Consider the following 26,537-nt stretch of genomic DNA (forward strand, 5'->3'; position numbering starts at 1 on the left):
TTAACTTGAACAAAACAACATGTCACTGTAAAAGACAAATACATTAGCATTCCAACTAACAAGTAAGAATCAAGAGATACAGTATGCCACCAAATTAATTAGTAGTTTATTAGGGATTAGTTATTAATTAGTTTATAATGCCACCTAACACCCATATAATTTCAAGTCCCTTTTTACTCTTTATGTCCCCTTTTCTGATATCTCTGTCACACTTTAAAAAATTAAACATTTAGGCTATGGTTGTTTATTAGATATATTGCTATATATTATACAATATATTTGTAATTTTATTATAACCAGCACTATTGCTTAGCGGGATGAACCCTGAAGAAGGCACAACGGGGAAAAAACATTAAGAAAACTGCCTGTAAGGCAAATCACTCAAAATTGAAAGAGAACCAATTTGCTGAATTTCTTATTTGATTGTTCACTTGGTATGCAGCATTGAGGAGGGTGGTGCTTTGCATTTCTGGGAGCTCCTTGAAGCACTGTGGACCAGATCCAACTCCCAGTGAAGTCAATAAGACTCCTTCAGTTGATTTCAGCAAGAGCTGGATTCAGCCCTTAGATTGGCAAAGTGGCCTAGTCAAGTGAGTTATTAACAGGCTTTCTTGAACAAATATACACTGCATGGACAAAATTATCAAAGTCTCTTCCCAGCATGTACTGAATTCATTCTTGGGATGAGTTCTTTCTGTAGCAAGTCTCTGCCTCAATTGTTATAAAGTCTTATTCAGAATCTGGAGGAGATTGTCCTAGAATGTACTGCATACTCTTATTTACAATGGCAAATCCACTGAAATAAATTGAATTAGTCCAGATTTGCATCAATGTAAATAAGAGCAGAATTTGGCTTATACTATCTGTAGGTTGGCTTATACTATGGTGTTTTAGTTAATGTGACTACCAGTGTCCTTTGCTACACCAGTGTACAATGGAAGACATTTCAGTGATGTGCAGTGTAGGCAATTGTGAGGCACCATTGCACAAGAAGAAATAAATGTTTATTAAAAGCAGAAAAGCAATCAATTGGTGGTTTTCAACAATTTAGCAGCCAAGTGTTTAACTGAAAATGCAACCAGCTTTACTAACTCATGTAACATGGTCGCATGTAGTAGAAATCATTGTGCTTATGATATATTTTGTCTCTCCGTGATTAATGTTTTCAGTTTCATTTGTGTTTGTTAAATACTTTAATGGTTAACTTTTTTTTTTCCTGAAGAGGGGCTAGATAATGAGGAAGGTTTAGCTGGTTAAGATAACCAAAAACCTGGATAGAATGAACTCCATATGTCTATAAAATCCATATTAATTGTATTAATTTCCTGCCTCAGGTGATATCCACACTAGGCTCTATTATAACCACGTTTGAAACTGTTTTCAAACATAGCTATGGTCAAACACAGTTGTAACATGGCTTGTGTCTAAACCTAACATGCTGTAAAACATACTACAAACTGGATTCCAAAATGCTGGCAGGGGTAGTCTTTAGATTGTGAAATCTTCAGGGCAGGGATTATCTTTTACTCTTTATTTTTATAGCACCTGAAAAACCATGGTGCTCAGATCTTGATTAGGGCCTCTAGCTGTTGAGATAATGCAATAAATAATAGTATACCGCAGCTCCTTAGCACAGTGTGTGCTACCACAGTTTAAAAAAAAATCCTGTACAGATGCTTTACATGGAAACTGTACTCAAATAAATTGCACTAGCAGCAACCTTTTTTTTTTTTTTTTTTTAGAATGTGTTGTAGCTGTGTTTGTCCCAGGCTCTTAGAGACAAAGTTGGTGAGGTAATATCTTTTCTTGGATCAACTTCCATTGGTGAAAAAGGCAAGCTTTTGAGCTTCATGGAGATTCTGAAGAAGAGTTCTGTGTAAGCTCCAATGCTTCTCTCTTTCACTAACAGATTGTTGATCCAATAATAGGTATTACTTCACCCACCTTGTCCACTTTCTTAAAACTCAGCATGATTCTGCTCTGACTGTTGACAAGGCCTAACATAAAAGTAAGATGGAGGTTTGAGTGAGCTTCAGCAACAGTATTCTAAAGCTTGTGAAACTGATAAGCCTGTTTCCATAAAGGAACACCACAAACAGAACCCAAACCACTCCATGCACAGAGACAAGCGCCATCCCTTGCTTTGACACATGCAGTCAAAAAAGGCAGAAAAAAATGACAGCAGTCTGCCATCTGGTGCTGTACAGAATTACTGCAAAAAGAAGAACAGGAGTACTTGTGGTACCTTAGAGACTAACAAATTTATTAGAGCATAAGCTTTCGTGGACTACAGCCCACTTCTTCGGATGCATATAATGCTCTAATAAATTTGTTAGTCTCTAAGGTGCCACAAGTACTCCTGTTCTTCTTTTTGCGGATACAGACTAACACGGCTGTTACTCTGAGAATTACTGCAATAAACGTAAATAACTGAATACACGCTCAACAAGAATGTTTAAGCAGAGCTGTTGCCCAGTGGCGTTATAATATGGTTTCTTGCAGGCATGTACAGTAAAAACATGTCAGTCAAGATTCAAAACAAATTGATGCTCATTCTTTCGGAAAATCAGGTGCCTATGTATTTTGGTGCCTATAAATGGATTTAGGTGCCTAACTTTAGGTCTTTAAAAAAAATCTCAGTGAACCAATTCATGAGTCTCTTGGTGTTTGGTGTTGTTCTTAAAGACTCCGATCCAGGAGTAAAGTTATAAAAGAACCTCTGAGTGTCCATTAAAAAAAAAAAGTATTTAGCCCTTCTGATTGCATAGAAAAGCTTCAAACTGTAAACCCTAAAGCTTCCAAGGTAAATTAAAAGACCCCACCGGTTCTTTTTTTTAAACATCTCGTGATTGTTTGAGTGCTTGGCAGTTGCAATACGGAAACCTTGGCTCTGAAACCCCACCCCGAGGAGCAAGGTTTGGATTTTTCTCGCTGGGGGGCGGCAGGGCAGGGCAGCATGGGACGTTGGGAAGTTGCTCCAAGTGTTTCTCTGGGTCACAGTCTCTCGCCCGGGATCTGCTGTGCGGGTCTGTTTTCCCTCGCCCAGGCAGAGTGGATTTGGGGGGTGCGCGCACTCCCCCCGGCAGGGGCAGGGGGGGGGGCGGGGGTGTCTGTCTCCTGTGCTCAGCCTGGGGGTGGATTTTAGCGCGTCTCTCTCCCGCGGCCCAGCCTCCAGCCCTGCGCCCGCCCCCCGCCGCCTCCTCTACACTGTGCGGGCCGGCGGCGCCTGCGCCGGGCCGGGCTCCGCCTCCGTCGTGTGTTTGTGGCCGGGCCCGGGCCGGGGCTCAGAGGTGCGGGCAGAGAGCGGCCGCCGCTAGCGCAGGGTTTGCAAGGAGCCGGGGCCGTGGGGGCTGGGGTGTGGGGAGTCTAGTCCCGGGTCCTGTCCCCTGGCGCCCTACGGGCTCCTCCCCCGGTCCCTACAGCTCCAGTGACGCCACCCCCAGCCTCTGTAGAGCCCCCCCCCAGTCCCTATAGCACCCCACTGATCTCTAGCTATCACCCTAAGCACCCCACTGGCCTATAGCCACCACCCAGACCCTATATCACCCCACTGATCTCTAGCCACCATCTTTATAGCACCCCCCTGGCCTATAGCCACCACCCTGACCCTATAGCACCCCACTGATCTCTAGCTATCACCCTTATAACACCCCACTGGCCTATAGCCACCACCCAGTCCCTATAGCACCCCACTGGCCTATAGCCACCACCCAGTCCCTATAGCACCCCACTGATCTCTAGCTATCACCCTTATAGCACCCCACTGGCCTATAGCCACCACCCAGACCCTATATCACCCCACTGATCTCTAGCTATCACCCTTATAGCACCCCACTGGCCTATAGCCACCCCTTTCCCCCCTATAGCATCCCACTGACCTCTAGCCACCACCCCATTGACCTCTAGCTACCACCCAGCCCCTGTAGTACACCACTATCCCCTACCCCACCATCTGCTCACCTGCCCTCTACAGCACCCTGCTATTCTGCTACCCATCCCCCTTAGCCATTTCCTCCCTCTATAGCACCCACTCACTCCACTATTCCCCTTATCATCAGCCACTCACCCACCCATTATCTTCCTCCCTGTCAACATCTAGCTCCCGTAGCAGGCTGCTGTTCCCTTCCGCCCTGTATTGCACCCCCATTATTTCCCTCCGTGCATTTGGTATCTTCGGTAGGTGTCAAACACCCCTGGCCTCAATGGAGGAGGCTGGTAGGGAGAGGAGAGTGGTGTGAATTGGGGTGCCACAGAGGGGAACTTGTGTTAGTAATTTTAATTTCATCCTGGCGGTAGGTGACCCCTCCCCCACTTTCCCAAATACATGCTAGAAGATATTCCTTTGTAATTGTGGATGTTTGCAGAAAACTTACAAAATATCAGCTGTGTGTATGGACCAACACGGTTGAAGTGTCACTTTTTGCTTCTCCAGAGTGAGTGTACGCTGTAGAACCTTGCTAATCCACATAGCCCCATAAGGTCCATGCCAAAAGATGGTTGTTCCCTCTTTGCAAAGTTTTTATAGCAAGGTGGTGTAGTAGGGTGTCATTTTACTACTACTTTTGTATGGTTGGTGTAGAGCAGCAACTACAATTTCACCTGAAGTTGATCGAACCAAATGGTTACATCAGGAGTAGCAACATTTATTGCAGTAATGCCTCCTTCATACTTATAAATTGGGCAGTAGGTAATGATATGATTGATGGTCTGTTGTGGGGAACCACACTTGCACACCAGGGAGTCCTTGATTTTCCATCTGTGCATTAGATATCCGCATCTACCATGGTTGGTTTGAATTCGGTTCAGAGTTGACCAAGATGACTGGGGAAGTTCAGACCCAGGAACCTTCTGCGTGGGATCTGGCACAAGGTGCTTATTTTTTAACTCTTGTTTAGTCCAATCTGCTTTCCAAGCCTCCTGATCATAGCCTGATTGTATGAGGCTAAACGAATGTACCCAGAAAGGCTTGTGGGATTTAAGATGTTGGGGCGGGGGACATTGTCAAGGTCAATAGGAAGACATCTATTTTCCTGGAATCACTGAGCTTCACGGAATGTTGCAGCAGTTCGGTGTATCGGCGGGGGAGCGATGCTAGACAGGACAGGTAGCCAGGGTGTTGGAGTCGACTTAAGGGTTCCCATGATGCACCGCTTCACTGTATTCAGCTGGCACTCCACAAGTCATGTGTGGCTGCACAATATTCAGCTACTGAATATACAAGTGCTATTGCAGATGTTCGCAATGCGGATGCACCCCAGGTTATACCTGCTAGTTTCAGGATTATGTTGGCTCTCGTTTTTATCTTTGCAGCTACCTTCTCGAGATGGTCATGGAAGGTGAGGGTGGTGTCGAATTTCACTCTGAGATATGTTGGAGAGTAATCGTGTTGCACATTTTTACCACAGAAAGCTACTTTGTGTGTTTTTGGCACTCTTATCAAGAGGAAATACGCTTACTATTGTTTTTCCAGTGTTTACTTTGAACCTCCATTTCCAGAAATATTGTTCCATATTTTGGATGTCCTCAGTTAATGCTTTCTCAATGTCATGGAGGTTTGCTTGGATTGTCATGTAAAGATCATTTGCATATCCAGATTTTTATGATTTAACTGGAGACATGTCACTTATGTAAATATTAAAAGGGTTGGCGCAAGTGCAGAGCCTTGTGGTAGCCCGTTGTTTATGACACGGGGTGAGCTGTTCTTATTACCCAGGTACCCCTGTAGGCGTCTGTTACTCAGCATGATCAACAGCAGGTGAAGTGTTTGCTAGCAAGGTATAATTTTAGTAAGTTTCAGCATCAGGCCCTTAGTCCATACAGTATCATACGCAGATGAGAGGTCAACAAATATTGTGCCAGTCTTTAAGGTTTTTTTTTGATAGCCAGCCTCAATGTGAGTTGTGAGTGCCAGAACTTGGTCACAACAACTAAGTTTTGGCTGGAAGCCTGCCTGTTCCACACAGGGATAATTGGCTCAGAAAAAGGGCGTATTCTTTTGAGGAGGGTATGTTGAAGAAGTTCATAGGTCGTACATAGTAGAGAAATTGGCCTATCTCAGTGGCTCTCAAACTTTTTTACTGGTGACCCCTTTCACATAGCAAGCCTCTGAGTGCGACCCCCCCTTATAAATTAAAAACAGTTTTTTATATATTTAACAGCATTATAAATGCAGGAGGCAAAGCGGGATTTGGGGTGGAGGCTGATAGTTTGCAACCCCCCATGTGATAACCTTGTGACCCCCTGAGGGGTCCTGACCCTCAGTTTGAGAACCCCTGGCCTATCTCTTCCTGCTTTATCAGGGGGCTTTCCAGGCTTTGGAGTGGCAGTTACCATTGACTCATGCCATATTTCAGGGATCCGTACTGTTCTTAAGATAACGGAGTACAATGTTGCTAGCCATTGGAGTCCTTTGGGGCTGAGATGGTGGAGGAATTCTGGCAGAATACCGTCAGGGCCTGCAGCCTTCCCTTTTTTCATCATGGCAAATCCTTCTTTTACTTCCTCAATGCTGACAGTGACAGGTTCTCCTCAGGGGATTGATGCAAGTGTTCTGTAGAGTTGTTGATACACTTCTCTTCTTGTGTGTTTATCAAGTGGTCCTTTTGTGTTCGCTACCAGTTTGGAGGCTATTGAGTTTGGCTATTTTTTGTGTGACGGGTACTCTGTGGCATTGGCGGCCCCAAGACGTCGTAGTAGTGTCCAGGCTTGACAACTTGAATGTGTAAAATCAAGGTTTTGCACCCAATCAAGCCAGTGCTGGCATCTTGCTGTGTCAAAGGAATCTAGCAGGGCTTTTGCGGTATGAGAGCTCCTGGTCTGATTGTATTGCTGGAGCAACTCCTGTGTGTCTCTTATCCAGCAGGGAGTGTGCTTTTTTTGGAAACCTCAGGGAATGTTCTTCTTTCCTGCTACTTTCAGGAGCCATGCAAACCGTTGATAGCATTTCAGGGCTTTGGAGCTGTGCTCCGGCTCTGCTCCAGCTCCAGGCAAAAACCTGCAGCTCCACTGCTCCAGAGCTGCTCCAGCTCCGGGCTCTGCTCCAAAGCCCTAGTGGTGACTATTAAAATCACCTGCACAGATGCATGGAATAGGAGTGCTGGGTAGCTGGTTTTGGCCATTTTGTGCCAGGGGCTTTATAGACGTTGGTAATGTGGAGCTCCCCTACTTTGATAGTTGTGGCAAATGTGATCTCCTCTTCAGTTGATAGAATAATATCGAAATCTGTGATGGTGTCCTTGATGTATATTGCCAAGCCATATTTAGGATGGTAATGGCTAGTCATTAGCTTGTGTCCATAGATGTGGTAGTGCCTAGCCTGCTGGTTGTTGCCAACACGGGTCTCTTGCAACATGAAGATATCAATGGTGTAAATCTTCAGCAAGTTTCCAAGGTACTTGAATTTTGCCCATGAGAGTCCTTCAACATTAAGTTGCAGGATTCTTATTCCAGGGCCCATTTGGCACGTTGTATGGCCCTAAGGAGGAACTTCAGGATTTGTTGAGTTGCTGCTCTAATGACCAGGAGATCGCTGAGCGATGTTTGGTTGCTGAGTTGATGGCATTTGTTGTAAATTCTCACTTAACAGAGTGGGCCTGTGAAGGCTGCCATCTTTCACTTCGTCATTTTACTACAAGAATATTAATTTTCAACAATATGCTAAAGAACATTTTACTAGCTTTCTATGAGGTATTATAATCAACTAGACTATGCTTATCAGATTAACAAAGTACATTTTGTAATGCAGCATCTTTGCTTTTCTGTTGTTTATTGATTTGATAATTGGCAAAATTCTCTTGATCTGCAAATAAACCTCCTAGATCATGACCTTGCAGACACTTACGAATACATGCAACTTTATGCAAGTTAATACTCCCATTGAAATCATTGGGATTGTTTGTAGAATGGGACCCTAGTTATAAGTGCTGATTAATAAGGTACTATTATAGCTATAAATAGACTCAGCAGAATTCAGTTTTTATTTTTATAATTTTGATGGATATTATCGATGTTTATTTTTATCAATTTAAATGTTCACAGTTGTAGGAAATTATGGGAGGGTCAGACAATTAATGAGTAGACATTGACTTTCAAAAAGTTAAATCTTTATAATGCTTAAAACACAAATTGTCAACATCACATGTCAAAATATACAAAGCAAATCTCCTTAAAGAAAACTAGTACATTCTTAAGCAGCATTTTTCTCACTTTGATTATTGTTGACAGAAATATTTTTTCATCCATTTGTGCATGTCCAGGAAAATTGACGCTTATTGACGCTTACCAATAAAAATCTAACCCTTTCAATCCTCGTTATAAAGGGGCACCACTCTGTCTATATCATGCTTGACTGTTGTTTAATAATATTTTACTACTTATTCCTAAATTGCTGCCTTTTAGTTTAATAACCTGGTAATAAGTGTTTCCTGAGAATGAAAATATTTATATAAAGACCAATTGAGTTTGCTTTTTTTCTGCAGAGGTCTCTTAACTAACACACTGAAGACAGTTTTTCCTGTTCAGTTGACCATATGAAATCAAGATTTTAAAGTTGTTTGGTTGCCTGACAAAAAATGTAGTTTTTCCAATGTTGGGGGATATCATCTGATTCTCAAGTAAATCAAAATTCAATGTTTTTGCTACGGTGACAGTTTAAATAGCATTCCTCTATACAGTTGTACCATAGGTTTTTTTTTTAGGTTTCTCTTATTTTTAGCATTCTGTCACTGTAGGTTTAGTTGTGCCTTTACTTTAATATCCGTTAAAATGTCACTCCACCAACTGTAAGAGAACTGAGACTAATTTGCTGTCTAAATATTATATGTCAAACACAAGTAAAAATTTAAAACTCTTTGGAGCAGGAATGGTTTGCGTTTTTGTTTGTTTGTTTTTTGCTGTGTTTACAGTATCCCTAGCACAATGGGGCTTCTGGCTACTGCTGCAATACAAACTAATAATAAATACTCTAAAGGCCCGATCTTGCAGTGCTTGGCTTGTGAAAAGTCTCAAGTGTTTATGTAAGTGAGGCATTTTGGGAGCATCCCCAAAGAAGGAGATGTCTCCAGTAATGTAAATAGTGTCTGTCTAGTTTTGAAATCTAAATGTGATCTGATCAAACACAATAAACACAAATCTTTTACTACTACTTGGTTTTGGGTGCTAATTTTGGCCCTGATACAACAAAGACCTACATACTTGCAAGATCAGGGGCTTTGTGTATATCCATAAATACGTTTTGTTCCTGGTCCTCCTATAAGCCACTAGAGAACCATAGTTGAAAAAGGCTCTATGCTTGTGCCATTCGCTCCAAAAACAAATTAAAAAAAAAAATTCTTGTCAAATTGTCCATATATTTTTGGACATCAAGGTCAGGATTGTTTTTCATTACTCTGAGTTCCAGCATAGTGCTTCTTAGCTTTTGCAAATCCTCAAATTACGAGAGATCCTCTCTGTAAAAAATTGAGTTCAATCACAATGGAAATTTTCGATCAGAAAATATAATGTACACATTGCATAATATACAACATATTTTTTAAGATAGGGATAATTTATTTATATTTCTTTGATCTAGAATGACAAGCTCAGGGTTGTGGTTGATGTTGTGCATGCTGACAACATGAGTGTCTTATTGAAAGCTGCACAGTCTTTGACAGGTCTGCATTCATCCACCTGTACTCTTAGAGCTTAATGCTCTGTTATCAGTTTATCAGTTACCCTTGTGTAGTAGATACTGACAGTTTTACTTGTCTGGATAGTAGTTCTACTTATCCAAGCTTGTGAGCAGTCAGATTTCTCACAAAATAATCATATATTGTTTTAATAGATTTTGCAAAACAAAGTGTCTTTATTTTTCTAAAGCAATGTAACTTCTTACCCAGTTTATTCTCTTTGAAATCTGACTCCATTAGATCTACCCTACTTAGTCCAAAGTCTATTTTTCAGTGGTGTCTGTCTAAGGATGCACGTGTCTTGAAAGTCTTTCAAATTCACTAGATGTTACTCATGCCGTAGAGATGAAGGAACTTAATTCTCATCAATATACAAAGGCAGTTTTCTCTAAATTATATCCAACAGTGTGTTATAACTTTTTTGAACCCCCCCCCCCCACCTTCTCCTCCAGAATAAAACATGGCTGAGGATTCTCAGAGAAATTTCCGCTCTGTCTACTATGAAAAAGTGGGATTTCGTGGTGTTGAAGAAAAGAAATCATTGGAAATCCTACTGAAAGATGATCGATTGGGTGAGTTGATCCCACTATTTCCTGCACTTTCTGGGCATGATTTTTGGTTGTGCTGAAAACCCACAACTAACTGAAGTCAGCGGTAACTGCTGGTGCTTAGCACCTCTGATCCTTTGTCTTTAAACTTTTTATGTTTTTTACTGTCATATTAATAGTAATGTTGCAAAAAGAGTAGCATCTAAAATTGCTAGGGGATATTCTAGACTTCAGTGGTACTGATAGCTTCCAATAGGTGCATTTGAGAAGCAGTGGATATTTTATTTAGAACCTCTTGCTTATTTTTCTTCTTCTTTATGCCAAGAAACTGAAAATGTTTGTACGAAAGTAATTTTTGTTCAAGAGTTGCTCAGCTTCTGCTGCTAATTCCTCCTCCTGAAAGTCACAATGGATTGTGATATGATTATTATTTCTACTGGTCTCTGAGGGTGCTAAGTCTGTCATAGACCAGAAAGGTAGACATGGTCTCTGCACCAAAGAGCTTATTTGTAATTAGTCTTGAGGCAGCAACACATTTTTCAAAAGTGCTTAAAATGTCCTTTTCCCCCTTGATTAGATCTGGTGTACCTATGGCTTCATTTTAAGTTAAGATTTAAATTTTCAGTAGAATCATTGGAGCAGTTTGTATGACACTTCTATCCATTTTGAACCGAAACGGATTAGCTTTTATTGTTAGTCCTTTTAAAGAGCAATTTGCAGATGTAGATCTGCAACTAAAGAATTGTCCTGTTTCGGTGAATCAATGCCACTATTGAAAATATTTCAAGTTTTTAAAATGTTTTGAAAAATATTTGCTTTCTTTGCAGATATTGAGAAGCTTTGCACATTTAGTCAAAGATTTCCTCTCCCATCCATGTATCGTATCCTGGTGTGGAAGGTGCTTTTAGGTATGACATGTGAGACTGTGGTTTTAACTGTAGAAATAAGAATAAGCTGGGTATTTGTCATTTGTTTGGGGGATTGTAAAAACATGGAATACTCTGTTTTGTGACCAGTTGCTAATGATAGACATGGGTCCACTTCTGCAAGTTTCACACCGAGAACATTTAATGTACACATGCAAGTTAACAACGATTTGACTTTCTGTTTTATGCATGCATTTTGGGAACTGTTGTACATGCGGTTTTACAAAATTAGGTAATTGAATTTAACGTCTATAAATGTGCTTATAATGTCATGGACATGATATGAATAATTAGTGTGGGTAAAGTTGGATGTTTAATATAAATAGCTGACATCTAATAGGGTTTTCAGTATTGTCAAAAAAAATTGGACATCTAAGTGAAACTGAATCTCTGATCAAAACTAGATTTTAAAAAGTTAGGGATTTGTATTGAACTGATTATTTAATAGAATCTGTCTGTGGTTAGAATCCCTATTTTAGTAAGCTTTCCAACAAGGTTTAGCTCTAATTTTTCTTCTAATGTTAAATGATATTTGCCATTGGAGAGGAGAAGGAAACCAGGACCATAAATAGGCCACGTCCTAGATTCTGTGTAGCAAGTGAGTCAGATTACTAATTCCAACAGTATTAATGGTGCTTTGGAACAGCTTTTTCAGTTTATTGGATTTATTAGGTGTGAACTAACAAAGCTGGGGGTGTGCGTAGCCCAGGACTAGTAATAATTCTTAGAACTATGAACGTGCCAAACTTCACCTTTAGGATGCTTTTCAAACATTAGCTAACCTTACAGGAATATTACCAGTTTGAACATTAAAAAAAATCCTTACTTAAATCCCTATTAATGCATTAGTTAATTAAAACTGAAATAAATTTTGGAATTTTTTTTTTAACTATTTGTGTCTGCCTATCTACTTTATTCATTGCTATCATGACAATAAAAATAGAGTAGTAAATGTCAGTCTTCTGTCTGCTCAGTTTCACTTCCTGGTTCTCGTACACCAACACAATGCTTTAGTGTCTGGGTTGCAAACACCGAAGAGGAAAGTTTAAATCCTGTCTAAAACTTTTCTCGTTAAACATTTTTTGTTCACTTTATTTCAAAAGTGAATTATTTTAAAAATTCATGAATGTCCATGTTAAGATTTGTAAACACTTTTTTGATGCAAAACCTAAAAGTTGATTCTGAACCTTGTGATACTGTTTCTTTTACTAAATGATCATACATAGTGAAACCCTGGGCAATAACAGAATTAAGCTAGAGATAAACACAGTTCTGGAGACAGGTAACTGAAAGTTGTGGAGATTCAGAATCCTTTAAAATGTTGTGAGGAAGAAATATAGATGGTATTAAGAAGTAACAGCAGAAGATCTTTCATCCAAAACTGCACTGTTAACTGCACAAAGGAATTTCTGTGCAAAGTTGTAATTCAGTTTAGAGCCAGTAGCATTTGTTCACTGCCTCAGACACCATGATTTGTGACTCTTACAACCCTATGATACAATGAAATGTTGGGTAGGTCGAGTCCTTCTATGTATTTTATATACCAGCTTACATCTTAGTCTGATTCTGAGTATATAGAAAGTGTAAGAAACATGTTTACAAATTTCATTTTAGAACTCAGTGTGGAAATTTTAAATATGTGAACTCTTTTCAGTTAAACAACCCAGAATAGGGTAAAGCATTCTACAGACACCTTGGGTCTGCTGAGGCACAAGGGATAGTTGAGTGCGGGGAGAATTGCTTGTAATGTCTTCAAAGATTTTTCTTAGTGTAAACATTCATCAGGAACTGCAATCCAAAACATCTCTGCCTTGAGGATTGGAACAACAGCCTTATCCATTTCTGTGGGGAAGCATTGTCTCTTGTAAAGAAATTTACTAGTTTAGCAAGAGGGTTGCAATCCCATCAATGAACTACTTCTAAAATTAGATTTGAAAGATGATAGGCCCTGATGCCTTTCCAGGTTATAAAGTGTGCAATATATATATCCTGCTTAATTTCCTCAATAAAGTATGGCTCATTGTAGCTAAGTAGAGGGTCTTTTGCACTAAAATGATTTATAGACTTCACTGCATTTTTTTGTGACTCCCTTTTCTCTGTCTGCCTAGGGTCAGTTTTCTAGATTTAACCTGTAAAAAGCAACAGAGGGTCCTGTGGCACCTTTGAGACTAACAGAAGTACTGGGAGCATAAGCTTTCGTGGGTAAGAACCTCACTTCTTCAGATGCAAGTAATGGAAATCTCCAGAGGCAGGTATAAATCAGTGTGGAGATAACGAGGTAGTTCAATCAGGGAGGGTGAGGTGCTCTGCAAGCAGTTGAGGTGTGAACACCAAGGGAGGAGAAACTGTTTCTGTAGTTGGATAGCCATTCACATGGCTCTGCTAGCAGAGCACCTCACCCTCCCCAATTGAACTACCTCGTTATCTCCACCCTGATTTATACCTGCCTCTGGAGATTTCCATTACTTGCATCTGAAGAAGTGAGGTTCTTACCCACGAAAGCTTATGCTCCCAGTACTTCTGTTAGTCTCAAAGGTGCCACAGGACCCTCTGTTGCTTTTTACAGATTCAGACTAACACAGCTACCCCTCTGATACTAGAGTTAACCTGTAAATTTAGCAGCATGTACTTGCTTAGTTATGATGGCTTGTTCAATCTCAGCTGTTAGGATGATTTGCTCTGGCAGTTTGAAGAAAAGTGTCTGTATCTATTTTGTTTGATACTCAAATTCTGTGATTTCCTGGGTTAACACTTGGGATTACTATTCTCCTTCATTTAAAGAGAGGCAAAAGCAGCAGATTAACCTGATTCAAGACTAATTTTGAAGAGGGCCTCCTTCTGATTAGTTCCTACAAAACTACTGATTAGTTTTACACCATTAGTGAAACATAGGAGCATTTTTGCTTTGGCCTCATTGGGATCTTACTTTTGTTGAAGTCACTGGCAGTTTTGCTATTAACTTCAGTGGTAGCAAGATAAAGTCCTAAGTGAGGTGAAATCATTAGGATGAAGGAAAGTGCTCAATTAAGAGAACACTAGAGGAAAGATGTCATATGAGGCTGTTATAAGGTGACCAGATGTCCCGATTTTATAGGGACAGTCCTGATTTTGGGGTCTTTTTCTTATATAGGCTCCTATTACCCCCCACCCATGTCCCAATTTTTCACACTTGCTATCTGGTCACCCTAGTCTGTTATGGATATCATAAATCATTTATTGGGACAGTGGAAAATAACTTATCCTTCTTGTAATGGTGGTAGAAAGATTGGCGTTTAACATAATCAGCTGTGTTATGTGAGGAAAATTTAGTGTGTTACATGCTTCTTTGGCTGACATGGTTATGGGGCCTCTACCTGAAATTGATTCATCCTGTGTTATTGAAATTACTTCCCACCACTGATTCAGAGGAAGATTGATCTCTCTGGTAAAGTCTGTAAAGAAGGTTCCACTGCGGGTAATGTAAATTTAAATAAGAAAGTTGCACAGTACCTTTGTGTTACTTATATGCACGCACACAGCCCTGATATTCTTAGAGGGACCGTAGAATTTTGGAAAGGGAACTGTTCTGTTTTTGTGTCACTGCTCTTTGATCTAGGCTGCTGATGATTTGTTATGCTGTTGGTAAGGCATTTGTATAGGAAGTGCCCATTTTGTTTTTTTCTATGAGACCATGAATGTCTTAGTTACTAAGGAATAAAATATTTGTTCTGCAGCTACGTTTATCTCCAAAACAAAGGGAAGGCTCAGCACAAATACACAGAAAACGTAATATAGTAAATGCTGCAAATAAATCCAAGCCAATGGCAGTTTTGATTTTTTTTTTTTAAATGCATTTACTTCATTAGATCATTAAACTAATTTCCCCTCATTCCAAACAATGAAACCTCTTCTTAACATACCAGCCTCCAGTGACCTCATGGACAAAAAATGATCAGCCTGATGCTGAGGCCTAAAAGGGGATCAGTAAACCAAGTCCGTGAATAAATCATTCCTGCATTCGGTCAACACATGACCTTCCGTTTTAATAAATATTATTATTTGCTTGTTCTGTGTCGTCTTGTCTTATAAGATTCCATACTGTAACTTTTAACCAAGCTCACATGAGTAAGAGCTGCATAATTGGGACCTACATCTTTTGCAGGCTGTATATTAGTACATATTGAAGTAAGCATAGCTCCTTAGAAAGAGGATTCACTGCTTTCCTTCTCTCTCTCTTTTTTTTTAGGAATTATTCCTCCTCACCATGAATCTCATGCTCTGGTGATGAAGTACCGAACAGAACAATATAGGGATGTGTATCATGCCCTCCAAGTAATTCGGTTTATCAAGGATTCTACCCCACAGGTTGAAGTTTTCCTTCGCATGCATCAATTAGAGTCAGGAAGGTTGCCTCGAAATCTGGCTTTTCCTCTGGTCAGTCATTGTTTCTTTTGACTTTCAACAGAACTCTTTCAGATAAAAGAAACATTAAACTGAAACTATTAATAGCATGAAAGATACACAGAGACAAAATGAAGTGTGTGTAAAAACAGGATACTAATATCAAATTCTAGCTTTTACTCAAACTGTACATTCATTCATTTCCCCCAAATTCTTGCATATGCTTTTATGCCTTAAAATCTTTTCTATATTTTTTTTTTCCTGGACTTCGTTGCGTTTTGTATTCTAGTTCCTACCTTCATTTCTTTCTGTCTAAAATGCCTTAAAGCAAATGACAGTCTTGGCTGCCGCAGGGATTCCTGAATGTTTTGGGGCCGGGCCACTAAAAGTAGTGATTTATTCAATTTGCATTGTGTTCCTAAATTATTGCAATTTACTAGCCTGGCATTTTTGGTAACCTGAGCTGTTTTGGGGTTTTATTCAAGCATTTAGTGCCGCTACAGAACTACTTGACCATTGATGATGGGAGTTCTGCTATCTAATAGTTAATTTCCATGACTTCTATTCCCTTTCCGTGTCTAAAAGCAGAGAGCATGATATAATCTTGGTGACAGGGAAATCTAATGTTTAGTGAAAGGAAGAGAACGTGCATCTCAAGTACCTATTGAGTTGTACTTTGGGAATAAGGTGCCTTGTCCCATGGGGGAGAGTTTACTAGTACCCAGGTAATTAAAAGTCTACAGAAGTGGCTTTTTATCTAAAACAAAATCATTCTGTACACATCAACATCTATAAGCAAAGAGCAGTTCTATAAACTAGCAAGCATCATGGTGTAAAAGGGAGGAGGATGGCCCCATTTATTTGATAGAACACACACCATTAGTATTAACTCATGTCACCTGATACAGAGAACTTTTTATTTCTGTTACATGACTGAGCCATGCCAAACTTCTGTCACTTGGATTTAAAAATATAAACCCCTTTTTATTTATTTATTTATTCAGTATTTTACAGAAAATACAGTTATGCAGTTATTGCCAAAGTCTTGAATTATGTCAGTACCGTTTCTCATTTCACATATTTGTTCAGTTCATCTATCAAAATTACAGGGTCAGGGAATCACAATAACTTACATGGGCAGCCCAACAATTCTGTGGATCCCAATTTTCTATTTTTGTTTTCTAGGAACCAGAAGATGAAGTGTTTCTTGCCATAGCTAAAGCCATGGAGGAAGTGGTGGAGGATAATATCGACTGCTACTGGCTTGTCAGTAGTTTTGTGAATCAGTTAAACAACAAATACAAAGATTCGTTACCACAGCTGGTAAGTATTGTTTGTGAAAAGAGAGACTGAGTGGAGTGGGGGGAGATGTGACTTGGTATGCACTGAACATCTTGGGAGCTACGTCTAGGAGCTAGCAAGGGACTGGAAGTCAGTAGACCTGGTTCTGTTCTGCCACTAGTTACTATAAAATAATAATATAGGCCTCCAGTTGTGCTTTGTAAATTCCCTGATAGAAACTTTGTGGTGTAAGAAATTGGTCTTGTTTGCTAAAACATGTTTCAATTGCATTTTGAATTTTTAGACTTTTAAGTTAAACAAAAATGTACAGGTTTGAGCACAGATAGGATTTAGCTGTTGTATGTGTAACCCGCTGCTGCTGATATCCAGAGCTGTGAGCCACTGGGTTACCCTCTGCCTCATCAAGCGTGAGTTTTGCTAGCGACTAGACTGTGTTTCAGCTCTCTGCCACACCAGCCCAGTCTTCCTCATCAGCTAGGTCCTCAAGGCTCTCCTGGCCCAGCCCTTGCCTAGCAGGTAACAGTCACCCCTGAGCTCCTCAGAGATTTTTGTCTGCAATGCACAGCCCTTACCACTCTGCATGCACAGAAGATACTAAGTTTGCCACTCTTAACAGAGTCCATACATCACAGGTTTATTAATCTAACTGGAGTAAATACACCCATCTTTTCAAACAGCACTGAGTTGGTTTATAGTAAAAGTAAAACAAGTTTATTAATAGAAAAACATGGATTAAGTGATACCATGTAAAAGAGAGAGAGGAAGAAATGGTTACAAGCAAATACAAGTGAAAACACACATCAAAAAGTCTAAAATTTAATCTAGCAAAATATAGTCTTTGTTCAAGATAGTTTTTCTCTCACCCCGAGTTTCCTTGACAGCTTTTTACTGGTTGGCTTGGCCAAGACCTATCACAGAGATCAAATTGCTTGGTTTCTCTGTCTCCTTAAGGTGAAGGAGCCCTACAGTATCTTTCTGGTCCTTATATCCCCAAAGAGATGTCTTTGTCTTACAGCTCAGAAAGACCTCCTGGGTATTCAGTCTCCTGTGTCTCTCTGTGGTGCAGGAGTCAGTTAATTCTCTGTCCCTTGAGTTCAGGCTCAAGAGAACCCCGACTGGTTTAGCTTAATAGCTTTGTTTTCGGCTAATGTGTAAATCGAGGTAAACCCACATTCCTCTGTCTAAGATAGACATGTTTATTACCTTTACCTAGGCTAAACTGTCTTTGCCTTAAGGATGGTCTATATTTAAAACACTACAGTGGCACAGCTGCAGCACTTTAGTGTAGACTCTACCTACGCTGATGGGAGGGGTTCTCCAGTTGTCATAGGTAATCCACTTCCCCGAGAGGCGGTAGCTATGTTGATGGAACCATGTTGCTCAGTGGTGTGGATTTTTCATACCTCTGACGGACCTAATTAAACTGACCTAGTTGTCTAGTGTAGACCAGTTCTTAAATATGTTCTAGTACAAGTAACTCCTCACGTAACGTCCTCCCGCTTAACGTTGTTTTGAAGTTCCGTGACTGCTCCCTTAGGGAACATGCTCGTTTAAAGTTGTGCAATGCTCCCTTATAACGTTGTTTGGCTGCCTGCTCTGTCCACTGCTTGTAGGATTCTGTGGAAGAGCAGCGACTTTACAAGAGAGCATTGCACAAGTTCCTCTTCTCCGCCTCCTCCCCATCCCTCCCAGCGCTTCAGCTTAGGACTTTCTGGGAAGGAGGGAGGGAGTGGGGAAGTGCCATGTCTCCGCTCCTCCCTTTCCCTCCCAGAAAGTCGTAAGCACTGCCAAACAGCTGTTTGGTGGCAGGGAAGCACTGGCAGGAAGGGGGAGGAGTGGGGACGCAGTGTGCTCCAGGGAGGAGGTGGAGGTGGAGGTGGAGGTGGAGCGGGGACGGGAAGAGGCGGGCCTGGAGTGGAGCGGGGACGGGAAGAGGCGGGCCTGGAGTGGAGCGGGGACGGGAAGAGGTGGGCCTGGAGCATCTCCCGGCAAAGTCGGTGCCTGTTCTTCTGGGGGAAAGCTGCCACTGCTGCTGCACAAGGTGCTTCCTAGCTATGGGCTATGCCCGTGTGGGGTAAGCCAGGGGCACTTCCCAACCACAGTACGGTACTATAAGGTACAGTATATAATGCCTTTTGTCTGCCCCCAAAAAATTTCCTTTGAACCTAACCCCTGCATTTACATTAAATCTTATGGGGAAAATTGGATTGGTTTCACGTCATTTCACTTAAAGTTGCATTTTTCAGGAACATAACTACAATAAGTGAGGAGTTGCTGTAATGTTATACAGAGGGAATTCATTACTTTGCATATAAGGTTAACACATGCATTTTATAATAAATTAGTAATCAACATGTTTTTAGCTTTCATCTGATACCTCATAAGGCATATTTTATACAAATATTATTGCAGTGGTGTGTAGGGTGTAAATACAGGGATGCCTGGCGTCACAGTATCCAAGCTCAACTGGAATTCCTACAACTGCAGTCACTTTTTAAAAATTATTTTGATTTTAAACAAAATCTGTCACAAGCCTAATTACACCGACAATTCTGTACTTTGCATCAGACCACTTGTAGAGCTGTTTAAATTGTTCTGTCTCTGCTACTGCGTATCACATATCCTTCATGAGCCGATATTCAGGCATCAGGTGCTGGTGCTGGTTTTGAACTGAGAACAGGTTTTGTTGTTTTAGGAAAACAATACATTTTGAATCAAATTGCAATAAAATGTCAGTTTAGTAGGTTGAGTTCTTTTGTTAGTGGACATTTAAAGCAGGTAATGTTGAGTTTCTTCAGAATTTCTTTGTTAAAGGCAACTTGAAGAAATTTTTTTTAGGTTTACTAGTATTTATAAGAAATCTGTTGCTTTATCTAGACCTTTCAAATAACATTACAGTAAGAAACCTGTTCATAAACGGTGTCCACTCATGTAAATACATACCTGGGGGCCTGATCCTGCACAATTGAAGTCAATGAGTGGAAGCTCAAATCCTTAATGTAGATACATGTTCCTGCTATAAAATAGTTGTTTTGTAAACCCGCCATCTGTTACTGGAGTTAATACACTCAACTACATCAATTGCCATAATTATTAGTGTTTGCATGCCTGAAGGGGTGTTTTCACAAGTGTTCCCATTAGCAAGAGAGGGGGCTATAGATCCTTCACTCCCAGATTTTTTTCAATAGTTTATGTATTCTATCAAAAATAGGAATTTTGGAATATAGCCACAGGAAAATCTTTTTGCCTTTGACAACTGTAAAATTAGTCATTTGTCCAACTGTCAGAAAATAGTGAAACTTTTGTGTTTTTTTTATATAAAAAGATTGGAATTATAAATGCATAATGTTGATTTTTGAATTCACTCTTTTTTTAAACCCCACCATTATATACCATTCTGCTGGTCTTTCTAAAAACACTTCTGACAGGCTTTTTTTTAAACAGCAAACAATGCTTTTAATAAGTAGCATAGTGATTTGCTCTGAGACGTGATTTCTCCTGTTTTGCTGCATTGTGTGTTGGTTTTGTGATGTGCTCAAATGGAGCTAGGTTTGTGATGAACTAAACTCAGTTTTACTTGTGATGGTAGCAGCAATTGAACGCTAGTCCCCAAATGGTGAAAGTTTAGTGCAGGTATAATCCTCTGCGCCACCTGAAATTCTGACTCCTTACTACACAAAGGAACAAATGCTACAGTATTTAGAAGCCCTCATAATGGTAGGTGATTTTTTTTAGGAAGGGGGGGAAGCAGTTGGTTTAGCAAATATGCTATCCGCCAAATGCAGAGTTCAATAAACCTTGCCGTAGGTGAATGTGACCTTGCAGTACATTATCTAATATTAATATTTTAGCATTTGCTTTTTACATGTGTTTAATTTTGAGACACTTCTCTTAAAGTGAGAATCAATTCCGAGTTCCATTTGATGTGAGGTATTTAAAACTTTGCTTCCCTGTTCTTTCTACAGCCAAAAGTTCTTGAACAGTATTTGAATGTTGAAGATAACAGACTCCTGGCACATCTGAAGGCCTGCTCTGCAGTGAGCAAACTTCCTTACAATCTTTGGTTTAAGAAGTGTTTTGCAGGGTGTTTACCTGAATCCAGTTTACAGAGGCAAGTGTTCTCGTGTGTGTGTGTGTGTTTGTTTGTTTGTTTAGAAATTTCAGCTTTGTTTAGCTGCTAGTACAAGATAACTTCTCTTATTTCATCACCCAGAATATGAACTAGATTTGAGGAAAACTGATTTTAAAGTAGCACTGATTTAGAAATCAGAACAAAATTTGATGTGACTCCATTTATTACAGATATAAGATCTTTTTAAAAGTGTGGATTTTTTTGGTATTTAAAAAAGATGAGGTTAAAATGTAAGAATTTTGGCTGTGTGTGCTAACACCACTTTCAGCTTCTTAGTATTTAAAACCCCAAATCCCTATTTTGTGACATACAGCTAAAGGCACCTGAATTTTCAGATGTTTTAGTTGCAGTTACTGCTTTGCTACGTGAATGTTTACTCTTGATTATCATTGAATTTAAAAATATAGTGGGAGGGTTTGTTTAAAAATATAGCACTTGATATGTTAAGCATGATAAAGTCCATGAAAATAAAGCATACGCTGGGCTAGTCTACACTACACAGGCTTTGCCAATACAGCTGTGTTAGTATAGTTATACCAGCAGAGTCCCTAGTGGAGATGTCAGCTTGAAGGATCGGAGCCCGTTTATCACTGTAGTAGCTAAGTGTTTTTTAAAATACACCTCTACCCCGATATAACGCGACCCGATATAACACGAATTCAGATATAACGCAGTAAAGTAGTGCTCCGGGGAGAGGGCGGGGGGCTGCGCACTCCGGCGGATCAAAGCAATTTCGATATAACGCGGTTTCACCTATAATGCGGTAAGATTTTTTGGCTCCCGAGGACAGCGTTATATCGAGGTAGAGGTGTATTTGTACAGACTTCATAGTAATGAATGAAGTATTGCCAATTTTTGAAAAACGAAACAAAACAGTATTTCAGGACAGTTACTGAAAATCCTGGTAATGAACTGAGATAAGGCAGAATAAGAATTTACTTTCAATAAAGGACTGCACTTGATGAGGAATCTAAGAAGTTGCCCTGAGAACCTTCTAGCATTTATTCTTTTTACATAGACTTGTAATGTGTGCCTTGTTTACAGAAAAATGTAGATGTGGAATAGTTCTTTGCATTCTTTGAAAGAACAACTCACAGTAAATAAAATTTGATGTGCATAGGATTTTGCATGAAGCTTACTTTGTTTCAGCTTCATATTATTTAATTTAGTATTTTTTCCCCCTTGTAATTGTCAGTATGTTTTTGTGCAGTGAAGGAATGGTAGGAGAGCCCTTCTGTGGCTAGTTTAATACCTATTACATTTCTAAGGATGTTAGTCTCACACAAAAAAATCCCACCAACCCATCGTAACGAGTAGAATGTTTGCTTTAACTTTCAGTGACAGTGAGTAGGACTTCTAGTACAGTTTAAATTTCTGTAGTCATTTCCCCATCAATGTAATAATAAATTAACTTTCACAAGTTTTCTGAAGCCATAAACCGTGAAAGTATGTCTGATCCTAAAAGTTAGGATAAGAACACTTGAACTAATAAAGATGTAAGGTGTAAAAACTGTGTAAGAAAATACTTAATTACAAAAATAAATCAATAAATAAACTCAGTGGCCTTCTACGTTAGCCTTTTTTCTATCATTTTCTACTGCTGCAGCTCGGTTGGTGGTAGCATTAGCATAGACAAGGCACTGACAACTGCTAGTGTATTTATCATCATGTCATACACTCCCATTCCCATTATTGTTTTAAATTAATTGAGCCGCATGGACAGTAATAATAGCTGGAAGTTAAGGAGAGAGGGCAAGAGGAGACAGAGCTGGTTAGTGCTAACGTTGACCAGGTCTACACTACACACCTCTGGTATTATAACTACATCTCTCGGGGTTTGAAAAATCCACACCCCTGAGCGATGTAGTTATACTGAATTTAACCCCCCCCAAGTAATCCGCCTCTTGGGGAGGTGGATTAACTATGCTGATGGGAGAGCTCTCTCCTGTTGGTGTAGGAGCATCTTCACTTAAGCGCTACATTGGTGCAGCTGTGCTGATGCAGCATTTTAAGTGTAGCTTTTTTGTCTCCTCTCCTTTCCTAAAGTGTGTGTTATGTAAAGCCTCTGCTCAAATGCAATTGTAAGATCTGTAACTTGTATCATTAAGTTCTGCAACCTTTTTGCAGACTTCGTAACTTCAGTGATTGTTAGCACAGCCTTTGAAGTTTTGTAACCTTTGCAAGCTCTGTAACCTTTTCAAGTTACCACTTGTATGAACTTCCAAGCTTTGTAATATCCCATCACTCAATCAGAGAGAGTGTGAACGAGGGAGTGTGTGGGGAAGATAAGGGAGTGTGAACAAGGGAGTGTATGTGGGACTGGGCAGAGAAGAACTTCAAGGAGAAAAGAGCCCGGAGACAGGTGTGCCTGATGTAATCTGCCCTGAGAAGGCAATCACGGAGTGCTGTAAAGAAAAGATGCATGACAGGAACAGGGACTGGGAATGCTTCTCGGTGACGGACACAGAAGGAAAACTCAGTGTACGTGACAGGAGCTGCCCAGTTCCAAAATAAAAGGAAGCAGCCACACACACAAGGTGCTGCTCCTTGACTTGCTCAGCAGCCTGCATTCGTGACCGCAGGCAGACACACCAGATCTCCCCCGCTTCGGCTTCTCGGCCTCCATGCTGTCTCCGGTAACTCTCCGCCTGTGTAAGTGTGTGGGTGCATGAGGGTATGAATGTGGCGAATGTGGGCGTGTATGAGTAAGCTCCATCTCTTTTCTATCTGACCTAACAGCGGCATTGTAATAAAACTAATACAAGTGTGACCCTGGGTTGATTTTTAGGGGAACAGAGGTAACGTTAGACTGGGGATTAGTTAACTAATTGTAGTTGTTTTAATATGAGCATTTAAATGAAATGACTGAAATGCTTGTTTGGGAACAGGTTGAGTATCAATGGATATGTTTCGGGCTTTTTTAAAAGCCATGCTGTTACCTTTCTGTAATGAATTCAGTCACCACTCCAATTAAATCTGGCAGCAGAATCATAAAAGAAGGCTGGATGTGTCACAGCAGCTTAGTTTTAATACATGTTGGAAAGACTCTTGCCCTGCTCTCTTTAGGATTATAATTATTTGTGCAGTCCCTACACGTTATACTTCTAGTGTCTGGGAAGTAAACGTTGTCTGGGGCACTATCATTTGGCTTGTGCCTTTTCTTCTTGACTTGTTATGTATAAAGTAGGCCTGAGGATTTTATGGTCTTTTACACCTTCACATCCTGTGTAGATTTTACAGTGATTGGAGAATGAGCACAAATGGTGACATCAAGAGCTGTGATAATGAAGGTTGAAGAATTGAAAGAAGGAGGGATTATTTTTTAATAAGGAGTCATGTAGTGAAACTACTTGCAGCCTTTGGAAACTTACCATTCAGGTTCCTGTCTAAATTTGTCATCTGTAGCTTTATGCAGAATACTGGGGGGGGGGGGGGGGGGGAGGAGATGTGAGGAAGAGAGTTGGTTGGGAGGGTCAGTAGATGTTATCTGTGTATAATTATTATTTACAGAAACATAATTGGCGATACCATGTTGATATCAGTTACACTTCTCATACAATAAGCTGGAATATTTGGTCAAAGTAGGTATTCTTGGTTAGCTAGCGTAGCACTTTATTCCTTCTGAACTTTTAGTTTCAGTTGGTTAACTATTTGACAAATGTCTTTATAGATATGCTAATTTTATTCCTTTTCTTGGCACCAGGAAAAAAATCTCATTGTCACTGATACTGTTGTGACAGTCATCCATGTGTAATAATTAAGCTTACTAGAACAAGATCTGCTTGTTAAATTTTAGCTTATAATCGTCTAACAATGCAGAACATCTGTATGTGTTTTATTTCTAATTGGGGTGTTTGTGTAAGGTTGGCAGCAGTAGGCACTACTACTGTACTGCTCTGCCCTTAATCCATCATAGTTAGAGATTTAGTAGAAGTCATTAACTTGTAACATTTGATTTCCTTACTTTGAATATAAATGGTACTGGTACAGGTACTGCATGTATAATTTAGTACATTGCTACATTCATGGAAATTATATGAAAAACAGATTTGTTGCAATGAATAAAAGATTAGAACAGATTAGTATGGTTTGTTGACTTTGTTACTTACTATTTTAGGGTTTGGGACAAAGTTATTAGTGGATCCTGCAAGATTCTTGTTTTTGTTGCTCTGGAGATTTTATTAACCTTTAAAATGAAGATAATGGCCCTGACTAACGCAGAGAAGATCACACAGTTTCTGGAAAATGTAAGTACTCATCCTAGCTGTGCATTGTTTTTGGTGGTATAGCAAATATTTTCAGCTTAAAAAAAAAACAAAACTTTTTGTCCCTTGTTAATTTAGTTAGGATAAAAAGCATTGCAAAATGAGTTACATGATATTACCCGTAATTCTGAGAACTGGGTAATACTCAATCTGCCTTATGTTCCTCAGTTTTAGTGACAGTTTGATTGTGGGTTTAATGTAGAAAAGCAATGTTCAATTTTTGTATGTATTTTTATTTAGTGGTAATATTTTAAATTTTAAGTTTACTATAGTTCTAATAGCAGTTGCAGTCATTACAATGTTACTAACTTTTAGGAGGAAAGGAATCCATAAGGTGGCTGGTCTCAGGGTTTTAGCAATGGCTGATGTAGGCTTTTACCTTTAGAGCCCAAATTGATAACCACCTTCAGAAAAATCCATCGGGATTATGGGGAGAACCCACTGTCCTTTAAGTTTCCCCAAATTGTTCTGTTGGGGGTGATTTGGGCTCCTCTTCCTCCCCCACACTGAATGAGTGGAGCTTTCCAAACATCCATGGAGGCAACAGGCTCTCTGCATGGACCATCAATGCCTCAGCACTGCCTTGAGCCATCTTTCTAGGACTTGTCGTATCCTGGCATTGGATCCCACTCATGTTCATGTGGTACTGAGAGATTTCTGTGGAAAAGTTAGTGTAGCTTCAAGCTGTGTTAATTTGTTGGAATTCCTCACAAGGTTGATGGCACAATGCTACCTGGTCCTGGCCTGCTCCCTCCCCAAAGAGTGCTCACTGTGGAGGTGACTGAAACACCGCCCTCCACCTCCATTTATGTGGAAACAATGAGATTGTTTCTCTGAGAGCTGGGTGCCAATCTGGCTAGGCCTGAACACGTGGGATCCATCCAAAGGCAGCTCCTACCCATGCCCAAAATAAGTATTGATTAGGGGCAAGAAATGACAAGTTTGGAAAGTGAAATAAACAGAATGGAGAATAGAAATAAATATTACTTTGAGTGATTGGATATTTTGTTTGAGGCTCTTTGACTACCTTGTTAAATTTAACACAAACCTTTCTCCTGATCTTTTGTAGATTCCTCAAGATAACACTGACGCAATAGTGAGCAAAGCTATTGATTTGTGGCACAAACATTGTGGGACACCGGTACATTTGGTATGAGAACTTGCTGCAGTCCTCACGGTTTGGAAGGACATACCTTCTGATTGTCCTTCCCTAGATTAGTATCTGTAGACATTAAATTGTTTCACATTTTTGCTGTAAATATCACACTGATTAATTTGTAAATTGTTGCAGTAAAAATAAAGACTGAGTTGTGCTGTGA

The 26,537-nt window shown here is 40.0% G+C and overlaps 1 protein-coding gene across 6 annotated transcripts; it reads left to right on the top strand.

Annotated features, from left to right (window-relative positions):
* Positions 1-3,003: 3,003 nt before the first annotated feature.
* On the top strand, positions 3,004-26,537 carry TBC1D7 (TBC1 domain family member 7). 6 transcript variants are annotated; one of them, XM_054018154.1, is made up of 9 exons: positions 3,004-3,026; positions 4,768-4,869; positions 10,118-10,237; positions 11,041-11,121; positions 15,365-15,552; positions 16,705-16,842; positions 20,787-20,932; positions 25,071-25,200; positions 26,288-26,537. In XM_054018154.1, exons 3-9 carry the CDS (start codon positions 10,126-10,128, stop codon positions 26,372-26,374), a joined length of 882 nt encoding a protein of 293 aa, XP_053874129.1. In that variant the 5' UTR covers positions 3,004-3,026; positions 4,768-4,869; positions 10,118-10,125; the 3' UTR covers positions 26,375-26,537. The 6 variants fall into 6 exon arrangements, with proteins under 6 accessions (XP_053874129.1, XP_053874126.1, XP_053874132.1 ...); XM_054018151.1 differs by lacking the exon at positions 3,004-3,026 and adding an exon at positions 3,201-3,290; XM_054018152.1 differs by lacking the exon at positions 3,004-3,026 and adding an exon at positions 3,244-3,323.

Source organism: Malaclemys terrapin, chromosome 2 (assembly GCF_027887155.1).
Source record: "Malaclemys terrapin pileata isolate rMalTer1 chromosome 2, rMalTer1.hap1, whole genome shotgun sequence".
NCBI lineage: Eukaryota > Metazoa > Chordata > Testudines > Emydidae > Malaclemys > Malaclemys terrapin.